Source organism: Engraulis encrasicolus, chromosome 1 (genome assembly GCF_034702125.1).
Source record: "Engraulis encrasicolus isolate BLACKSEA-1 chromosome 1, IST_EnEncr_1.0, whole genome shotgun sequence".
Lineage (NCBI taxonomy): Eukaryota > Metazoa > Chordata > Actinopteri > Clupeiformes > Engraulidae > Engraulis > Engraulis encrasicolus.
This window is the reverse complement of record NC_085857.1, coordinates 33,453,236-33,464,290: the sequence shown is the minus strand read 5'-3', so window position 1 is coordinate 33,464,290 and position 11,055 is coordinate 33,453,236. Positions and strand designations below refer to the sequence as shown.

Below are 11,055 nucleotides of genomic sequence, written 5' to 3'. Positions count from 1 at the left end.
CAAGCGATTTCGCCTCACGATCGTGCAATCGCAGGGTCGCAAGAAAATCAAAACGGTTTGAAATTCTGGTCGTGGCTTGTGCGTAAATCGCACAGTTAAAGCAGTGCTCCGACCAGATTTGACACTTCACATTAATAGGGCCGTGCGATTCGCTGTTGAGCGCGACATCATCCCCACCTCAGGTGCGCATGTTCCCTCATCTGCAGACCCGGGAAACATGCCTGTCGCGTCGTACGGTGGAAGCATTTGGCTCGCATCCGACTGTTGGCTCGTGTAGTGTTAGGACGTGAGTCGTGAGTTGTGAACATTTAAACAGTGAAATTCCATCGTGCAGTGTGAGCAGAAGCTTAAGACCCACGAGTGAAAATATCGCACAGTGTATGCCCGGCTTAAATTACACATCCAGTCTCACATTTAGGCTGGTTTATCAGGCTAGTGCGTCAGAGCCCTGCAGCAACTGAGGGAGAACCTTCGATATAATATCACAACACCATAATTTCACAAAAAATGAAAAAAAAACTGTAATTTAAGTTAAATTATTAACCTTACTTTACCTGGCCCTGTGGTGTCCTAACGGTAGGGCACTGGGTTACTACGCCGGTGACCGAGGTTCGATTTCGGTCCGGGTCAATTGCCAACCCTCCCCCATCTCTCTCTCTCCCACTCGCTTCCTGTCACCATCTCCAACTGTCCTGTCAAATAAAGGCAAATATTTAACCGTACTTTAACTATGGCAGGTTTTTATTTTTTTTACTTCTACTTTTACTTTGATTCACCTCTGAACAATTACTATCCATATACAATAAGATAAGATAAGATAAACTTTCATTGTCTGCTTGCACAGAAATTAGTCTTGCCTGACACTTCTCCACAATCCACATGTAAACGCACATTAAAGACACACAAAACACAATATTACGTCCCCCGGTCCAGGTGCGTAGCGGCGCCCTGCAGCAGCTGCGTGAGAACCTGGCCCTGGCCAAGGCACGCCGGCCGGAGGAGCTGGGCGTGGAGGGGGCCGTGCCGCCGGACGCCGCCGCCGTGGAGAAGATCCGCCAGAAGCTGGCCGCCATGAGGAAGATGTACTCGCCCGAGAAGAAGGTGCTGACGCTGCTGCACGTCTGCAAGCTCATCTACAGCATCATGCAGGACAACTCAGGTATGGAGGCAGGGGGGTGTGGGGAGGTGTGTGTGTGTGTGTGTGGAGGTGTGTGTGTGTGTGTTTGACTGCTACACGTCTGCAAGGTCATATACAGCATCATGCAGGACAACTCAGGTATGGAGGCAGGGGTGTGTGTGTGTGTGTGTGTGTGTGTGTGTGTGTGGGGGAGGGGGAGGTGTGTGTGTGTGTGTGTGTGTGTGTGTGTGTGTGTGTGTGTGTGTGTGTGTGTGTGTGTGTGTGTGTGTGTGTGTGTGTGTGTGTGTGTGTGTGTGTGTGTGACTGCTGCACGTCTGTATGTTAATCTATAGTGTCATTCAGGACAACTAAGGTGTTTGTGTTGTGTGTATGATGTGCAAGATTGGGAAGGTGTGTGTGTGTGTGTGTGTGTGTGTGTGTGTGTGTGTGTGTGTGTGTGTGTGTGTGTGTGTGTGTGTGTGTGTGTGTGTGTGAGTGTGAGTGATTGCTGCATGTCTGCATGCCAGACAAACACAGAAGTCCCCTCACACTTCCTTCTACAGGGTTAAATATATGTCAATTTAAACACACACAGAGACACTCTACCCCCTGCAAACACACGTCTGAACTCCATACATCCTCTTCCACATTAGCAGCAGACGCTAACGTAAACAAACGTGTCATTTCTCTTTTTCCTGCCTCTCTGGCAGTGTTGCCAGATTGGGCGTCCGTCTGCGGGTAAAAATGGCATTTAGCAAAAAAAAAAAAAAGCGCCCAATTTTTGGCCACAGAAATCAATAGAATTGGGGCGGGATCTACTGCATCCAGATTTTGAGCATTTTTTTGAGCTGGAAAGCAGCAGCCTCATCTGGCCTCGTCTTGTGTGGGTAGGCGTCATCCTGTCAACGAGGATGTTTATAGGTGTGGGGTGTGTGGGGGGATCGGTGACCTTCTGATTGTAATATCTACCTTCTACACCCAGAGCCGTTCAGGTACGGCTCTGTCTACACTACCCCCCACCCCACCCCCACACACACACACACACACACACACACACACACACACACACACACACACACACACACACACACACACACACACACACACACACACACACACACACACACACACACACACACACACACACACACACACACACACACACACGTGTCCTTGACAAATTGCTCTGTGTTGACAGTGAGGATGTTTGGAGTTCATGACTTCCTTCCTTTCTACCTGTCTTGACGTAAACAATCTTGTCTTTTCTCAATTTCCTGCTCTTCTTGCCTTGTCTTGCTAGGCCTTGCCATGATATCCACTTCTGTGTACATGGTTTCAATCTTGGTTAAATGTATATGACTACAGTGATGTTGCTTAAAATCGCCCTCCTCTCCCTTCTGTCTTTTTTGGACAGAACTGCACTCTGTGGTGTTATGTTAGCTAGTTAGCTAGTTAGTTCGTTAGTTAGTTAGTTAGTTAGTTAGTTAGTTAGTTAGTTAGTTAGTTAGTTAGTTAGTTAGAAACTTTATTGTCCCCAATGGGGATTTTTTTTGACAGCAAGTAAGGTAAGCACCAAGCAGGTTGTATTGCCTATGACATGATAAAAACAAAGACTTGCAGCAGACTCTAACATAAACAAATGTGTCGTCTCCCCTTTTCCTCCTCTTCTCTTGCCTCCTCTGGTCTGGTGTGTCTGTCCGTTGTCCGTTGTTCCTGGTGTGTCAGGGAGGATGTTTGGGGCTGACGACTTCCTGCCCATGCTGACCTACGTGCTGGTCCAGTGTGACATGCCCCAGCTGGACACCGACATCCAGTACATGATGGAGCTGCTGGACCCTGCCCTGCTCTATGGAGAAGGTAAACGACACGTATATAATAATACTGTAGATATCGAGTGGCAGAACAATTGCACACAGGGCCCCAGGGCAAAACACGTAAAGGGCCCCCATACGGCCTGCCAAGGTCACGATAGGGCCCCCACCACCAACACAAGAGTGCCCTAGGCCCTGGGGCATATGCTCTGCTCGCCCTCCCTATAGCTCCACCCCTGTAGATACCCCAATAGATACTCTCTACCCTAATGGCAGATGAGCGGGTGTACAGTCGACGAGGTGACTGGTTCCACAAAGTTAATGGCGAGGCGGGGGCTTAGAACTCTGGTGATGTGCACAACACGGAGACGGAATTGCCTTCGCCAAGCCATTCACTTTGTTATCCCACTTATCTGCCATTAAGGTGGTAGAGTATCTATTGGGGTATCTATAAAATCTATTTTTGTCTGTAAATATTGGGAGGGGGGCTGTCTATTACTGTCTGTCAATTTGTAGGAACCATGCCAACTGCAAAAGAATCTAGTCAGCATGGTAGACGCTATCGGACGTGTTTAATCGTTTCAGTCGGACGAGCCTAGAATCTTCGTTTGGACATCATGTGCATGGTTCCTACGTCATCCCTTAAATACCGTCGGGCTTCCAAATAGAGATTCTATGTGCATCCAATTTAAACACGTCCCGGTTGCACGGAATTAATGGTTAATGGCCCTTGCACTTCACCCACTCAGGGTGTCTCATGTCTTGGGGGTTGCGTACATGGAATTACCACTCCCACTGTTACTCAAATTTGGGCCTTCTAGGCCGGTGTTTTTCAAAGTGGGGGCTGTGGACCCCTGAGGGACCTGAGGAACCCTGAGGTCCACAGCAAGTTGGAAGAAAAAGTATAGCAAAACAAAAGAAATGTTTTTTAGTTAAGAAAACTACTACCATTGTTGTGATACATGTCCGAATGGGGTCCAGACACACAAACATGGACTACGGTTGTTAAAGGGAAAAAACATTTTTTTTGCATATGTGGCCTTATTTCTGGAGTAAAACACATCACTCTACACACCCATACCACTTTTTCCCATTTGGTGCCGTTTGGAAGATATTGTGTCAGACGGTATCCACTCAACGGTAGCCATAGGGTCAAATTTCCGCAATATAACCAAGCCCATAAATGAGTTGTCCCCACTTTTTAAATGTTGTACAGTTGTGCCATAGTCGAATCAAACATTTACCGCGTCTGTCACACCCCTGCCTACTTGTACTCATTTGTTTCTGAAAACTGAAAGGGAAGGCGGCGCCGTGACGTCATCGGCTGGCGACACTGTTTATTCTGACAGCAGTATGGAGAGCCTCATTCGCTCGCTCAATCAGCTAGGACTGCTAAACGCTTGTAAACATTTGCTATTTGGGTCTGATCTTACTCTTCCATTTAAATTCAATGGCGTTCCAAATTCAAATTAAACCCCATATTGTCCTTTATTAGCATGATTGTTACGATATACTGACGCAAAAGCATACAAATAACAAAACAAAAGTGTGAATAGTGCTACCTTAACCAATCAGTAACGGACTTAGCGGGTGAGTTCTGCGTCACCACTCTCAACTGTTTGCTGATTGGCTAAACAGTAAGCGAACCGAGCATGGAGGGTTTCGCCAGACTAGGTGCGGAGCCAAAATCTTTGGCTGGAGTACAAAGGATGGCGTCGCCAGGCTATGTGAAAGGGGGGGTACACAAAAAAATAATACGGTGCATGACTCATGCAAAAGGGCCTTGTGTGGGAAACCCCTTTTCTAGGCCACCAAACTGGGGCGCTGACTGCTACACCAAAGAGCCAGCCTCTACTGTACGTGTTAATCGTTTCCATGGCAATGATTCATTGCTGTGGAATCCAGTGGGACCAAGGTCCTTAATTGCAGCCTAGTAGTCTTACCGCACAAATACACCTAGCGCGATAACAGCGAGGCGAGCGACGGAAGTAATTGACTTTGTATTGAGTCGCGCGACAAAAGCGATTCTGGAGACTAGAGCGATTCGCACGCCGAGAGCGACAGTTTGAAGTTGAAATCCTTTCAACTTTCTATGACGCGGTTCGGCGACCAGCCACGACAGCCAATGACTGTATAGAGGTCAGTGACCACAGCCAATGGGAATGTTTGAATGCTTTGCCTGGACATACGCCAGTCGCTTCAATCGCTCGTATCACTCTTGCTGCACAGAAGCGACTCTCTGTTGCTTCAAGCGCGTCGCGGCTGGTCTAGTAGTCTTACTGTGTGTAGTCGGGATTTCCTCATTCGCCACTGAGAGTAAGGGTGTTTCCTCAAGGCCTCCTCCTGCGGAGAGTAAGGGAATTAACATCAGTAAAAGTGCACATGTAACCAACATTGCCATTGGCACCCAGAACTGCCAGCCAGCAAACTGGTGCTATGGGAACCATCACATGGGTGCCGGTTAAGAGGACGTCTCACACTAACATATGTGGACATACGCAAGAAGGATGCAGGCGCCCACAGTACCAGCGAACTGAAAATATGTATGGAGGAGAATTGGGATGACTGGAAGCAACGATGGAAGACTCGTCTCAGGACGACCTAGAGAGAGAGAGAGAGAGAGAGAGAGAGAGAGAGAGAGAGAGAGAGAGAGAGAGAGAGAGAGAGAGAGAGAGAGAGAGAGAGACTGTACGTGTTAATCATTCCGTGGCAATGATTCACTGCTGTGGAATCCAGTGGGACCAGGGCTCTTAATTGTAGCCTAGTAGCCTAGTCTTCTTACCATGCGTAGTCGGGATTTCCTCACTCGCCACTGAGAGGAAGGGTGTTTCCTGAAGGCCTCCTCTTGCGGAGAGCATGGGAATTTAGACAGCGTCACTGTCACATGTCACTGTAATGCACGCCATGTGTTTTCCTCAAAGAACTAAACATATTACGCAAGTTCAAAGCAGTATTACTTTCAGGAAAGTCGTTTGGTTGGGGTTGTTAAGGGCATGTGAGGTTAAGGATATACTGTATTATGCAATGCTGTGTTACCTTTAAGAAATTTGAGGTTGGGTCCTTGAGGTGGTGATGGGCATGTGATTATGAGGTGTGTGGTGTTTTGGTCGATTCCCTTCTGTTTGAAACGTTACTTTAGTTAAGATGTACTTTTGTTAAGATGTCTCTGTAATGCTGTTTGAGTCCATTTCTTTTTTAACACAATTTTGTTATTATTATGTACCTTGTCTTACTTATATCAACGGGACGTATCTGCTGCTGTGACATTATAGTATGACAGCTACAGACGATCAGAAAAGTAATGTCAAAGGAAGATACCCCTTGACAGTGGGTGGGACATGGTTAGATTTGCATGGACTTATAGCATTTTCACTGGTTCATTGATCGGTGGCACTTGTATTTAGTACCAATATAGGGGTTTGTGATATCAAATAGTAACAGAATGCACAGTGTTGTGTTTGTGAAAACAGGAAAAGGACATTAGCTCTTCTGTTTGTCGCATGCTCACACCCCTTTTTACTGCAATGAAAAGATATAACATTGAACCATTGGACACTCTCCACTGTGACTCTGGAGACCTATGAACATTTTACATGAATAGACTGGACAGTGATCAGAGGGAGAGCTGCAGAGTGGCTTGGTATGTGGGGTTTTGGGAGGTCATGCAGGTTATTGTCCCAGTCAAACGGGGTGGGCTGTCCGGACGCAGGGCTGGGTGTGCGTATCCTGTCCTTACCCATACACTACTCTAGAGAAAGACAGGGGGGCGGGTCTACACTAAGGCTCTGATGTGGTAGCCAGAACTCCCGAAATCTAGCACGTAATGACTTTTGCTACAGACAGACTGACTGCTGGAGTGTCAACTTTCCCACAATTGTTTAATGCGATGTGCAATAATATTTTGTATGTATGTGTGTGTGTGTGTGTGTGTGTGTGTGTGCGCGCATGTGTGTTCGTGCGTTCGTGCGTGTGTGTTTGCATGTGTGCGTTCGTGTATGGGTGCGAGAGAGAGAGAGAGAGAGAGAGAGAGAGAGAGAGAGAGAGAGAGAGAGAGAGAGAGAGAGTGAGAGTGAGTTTCTCTGGCCCATAATGTGCACGTTCTGCCTGTGAAATGCTGTAATAGTCATTGAAAACAGTAAGCTATTACAATAGTGTGACATTTCACAGAACCTCTAGTAATATAGTATGCCTCGGTCGTTGCCATTCTGGGAGTAGCAAATATATAGCAGGGCCCATGTCGTAACGGGCTAAGCCACCAGTGTTGCCAGATTGGGGGGTTTCCTGCCCAATTGGGCTGCTTAGCATGGCCGTCTGCGGATAAAAATTGATTTTGGAGAAAAAAACACCCAATTTGTGGCAAATAGAATTGGACGGGATTTAGTGCTTCCAGGCGGGTTTTCAGCATTTTTTGGGCCTCATCTGGCAACCCTGTAAGGCACCACACCAACATAACTGACTAAACCTGCTCTCTGAGTCCCCATGGATTTCTGAATGGAAAAGCAAACACATGCGCAAATGTTGACTGTAAAATCAACATTTCCAACTATTCTGACGTGTATACTATGTTCTGTTTGCCAACTGACGAAGAGATTGACCCCACCCCAGTTGTTATTGCACAGCGCTGTACTAGACCTGAGGGTTCAGTCCAGATACAAATTACTTACCATCTAGGTAGCAAGTGTAGCCCAGTGTGGATTGTTAGTAGAAAACCTCAGCCCAGTTTTTTTTTCAGAACTTCAGGAAGACCTTTATTCTTGTTGTTAAGCAGTTACCTCTAACTGAACGTAGATGTCACAGGCACAAAGGTGCAAGGTGTTAAGTCGTGTCAAGAAAAGTCAATCGAAAAGTGTCAAGAGATGTCAGTCTAGGAAGCATTGTAGAAACAAAAGAAAAGGGTGTTGTATTTGTGCAGGTATGGCAGGCATTAAAATAACAAATAACAAAAATGTTGCTACTGTAGCCTACTGTTTGTACAAGAAGTCTCAAGCTCACAGCCGCCCGCTGAGGTCACAACAATGTCAAACCAAGTACAATGCATTGGAAACAAACAAAAAACGGCAAATGGACTCAATACGAACATTACTAGCTGCTCTATCATGCTATGTTCTGTTTAAGAAGTGATTGACACCACCACCATTGTTTTAGTTCTATACCGTACACCAAGGGTTCAAGGACTTGAACGCCTTTATTGTTTAAGAAGCTGTTTCCACGTAGCCTTCTATTTTTGAAAACGCATTGGTTTTGGCCTTCAGTCTCCACGTAGCCAGAGTTTTTAAATCCACAAATCAAAAATCCGGCTTTAAAAAATATCCCATTTAGGGGGCTAAAACGCACCTGTTACAATGGAGTTTTTATTTTAATCCCCATGTCGCGTTTCCACCTAAACAGGAGAAAAAAAAGTCCACATACTGTATAAAAATGTGAAGAGTTCAGATGCAAAAGCCCCTAACTCTATTTCTGAAGACCTGCACTTCTATATTTTTAGAGAACCCCGTTGTTGGTTTGGTTTACATTCATGTACTTGATAATACATATAAATAGTTATATTACATAAATAAAATAAAAAACTATGCAATTTTGATAGCTTTGTATTAAATAAAAATGAATTAAGATTTTAAAGATTTTCTGAAAAGGCACTTACGGGGTTTTGCATCTGAACTCTTCATGTCCTGCTACGTGGAAACAGCACCTTAGAGCAGTTGATCTGTAGCCTGGCTCTCGCGAGACCCCTAGTGCTTCGTGCATCTTCGTTACACTTTGTGAGCTCGCACAGGATGAAAATCCATCTGCGTGAGAACCAGGTTAGTTGATCTGCACAGTGAATTTAATCATCATGGCCACACAGGTCAAGGCGAAAGAGTGACACATCGCGTCAAGAAATGTCAACCAAGGAACCAATTCATGAAAACAAAAGAAAGAACTGCATACATGTGTGTTAGTATGTCATAAAAAATAATAATCAACTAGAAGCACTCAGAGAGCGCAAACCTCCGCCAAGGACTGTATTTCACCCCAAGTCTTTCTGCATTCTTTTTGTGGAGTCCCCGCAATTCAATTTCTGGTCACTAGGGGCGTCTAGATCCGTGTTTCCCAACCAGGGGTACGTGTACCACTAGGGGTACGCAAGCACACTGCAGGGGGTACTTGGAAAGATGTTATTATTATAACAAATGTATGGAACAGTCACATCAGGACAGAGAAAGCGATAAAGAACATGAATTAGAGGGTACTCATGGCACAACTAAGAGGTTTAGGGGGTACGCAAGACAAAAAAGGTTGGGAAACACTGGTCTAGATATACATATAGGCCAGCAATGGTGAAGAATAATTTAAAAAGTCCTGGTTCCGGTTCGTGATCCGGATCACCATCAAAATTTTATCACTTGTTCCTTGGGTCATTACTAACAATTCCACAAAGTTTTGCCCAAATAATTTGATTAGATTTTGAGTTATCTTGGTGACAGAATCTTTTCAAAAGTCCTGGTTCCGGTTCGTGATCCGGATCACCACCAGAATTGAATCACTTGTTCCTTGGGTCATCACTAACAACTCCACAAAGTTGAGCCCAAATCAGTTGATTAGTTTTTGAGTTATGCTGTTGACAAACAGACAAACAGACAGACAGACAAACAGACAAACCAACGCGACCGAAAACATTACCTCCTTGGAAGAGGTAATTAGCAGGAGGACAATGTTACTCTGGCCGATGCCCAAGAAGTTGTGGATTGGAATATTATGTGGACAATAGGCTATTGTGCAAACACCGTGCCACAGTATTTTTTCTGTGCATCCGTTATCACAACTTGATGAAGTTAGTGCCTTCCTAAACCCATTCAAGTACTACAGAAAGCATAATACAGAGGGCCTATGTAAACATTGTGAAGAAGAAAATGATTCAACTGGGATTGTTTATCTTACTTTTGGTTTATTTGGGCTACTTCAGGTTAACTTATCAAATTATTCATTTTATTTCCCTATATATTTCCTGCCAACCTGCCGCGGCCCCTCTGGCATCCCCTCGCGCCCCCCCCCAGGGGTCCCCGGCCCCCACTTTGAAAACCACTGGACTAGGTGACGAAGAGGGCAAAGCGGCAGAAATTCAGTGAAATACAAATGACTGTTCTTCAAAATCAACTTCATTCTAGGATTCAAAAGCCAGACATGGTTCTCGAACTTTTTGAAGACTCGCAACCCCTCACTCACCCATTAACTTATCATAGCCCTCTGTATAACCTCCTGTCACCTCTGCCACACCAACACCCCCCCCCACCCACTGATATAGTGCTCGTGTCAGCTCAACAGGTACCACCCAGCAGTGAGAAATGCTAAGCTAGGCAATCCATATAAACTACTCAGCCTCCTAGCATGTCACATCCTCCGCCTCTCTCCTATCTAAACTCCAGGGCCGCGGACAGCTTTAGCCAGTGCCTGGGGCAATGTCAAAGTCATCTGGAAGTCCCCCCTCTCAATGCATACAATGCAATGAGGACCCAACCCCAATTCTCTCTCCCACTGGTGCTTTGCCTTGTGACCATGCTGACAAAGGAATAATAAAAAAAGATTTGACTTCCGCCCCTGCCGTGGCCAACCGGTAGGGGCACTCGTCTACCATGCGGCTGACCCGGGTTTGATTCCCGGCCCGGGTCCTTTGCCGGCCTGCCCTGTCTCTCTTTCCACTCGGTTCTGTCACCACCTTCACTCTTCTATCATAAATAGAGTCAAAAAGACCAAAGAAATATCTTTAAAAAAAAAATCGACTTCCAGTTCAAATGCACAGCAACGGTCCAGCATAGTGAGAATTTGGCGGGATTTTGTGATTCTAGGCGGGTTTTGAGCATTTTTTGGGCTGGAAATCATCAGCCTCAGCCTCATCACCTGGTGCTGGGAGCAGCGATGGTTACAGAGGCTGATGAAAGGCTGCCCTTTCCAGAGCTGATTTGTTAGGGCATGCACCTCCTAAATCAGACCTGCTGCTGTTTTTACTGCACACTGTGTGTGTGTGTGTGTGTGTGTGTGTGTGTGTGTGTGTGTGTGTGTGTGTGTGTGTGTGTGTGTGTGTGTGTGTGTGTGTGTGTGTGTGTGTGTGTGTGTGTGTGTGTGGGTTACTATTGTCAACGTCTTATATTT

The 11,055-nt window shown here is 45.8% G+C and overlaps 1 protein-coding gene across 1 annotated transcript in view; it reads left to right on the top strand.

Annotated features, from left to right (window-relative positions):
• rin2b (Ras and Rab interactor 2b) overlaps positions 1 to 11,055 on the top strand; it is a 56,998-nt gene that overhangs the window by 40,384 nt on the left and 5,559 nt on the right. Inside the window, exons 9-10 of the mRNA XM_063200221.1 lie at positions 934 to 1,159; positions 2,843 to 2,974. Of these exons, the coding sequence (XP_063056291.1) occupies positions 934 to 1,159; positions 2,843 to 2,974 (358 nt within the window). The remainder of the gene's footprint in view (positions 1 to 933; positions 1,160 to 2,842; positions 2,975 to 11,055) is intronic.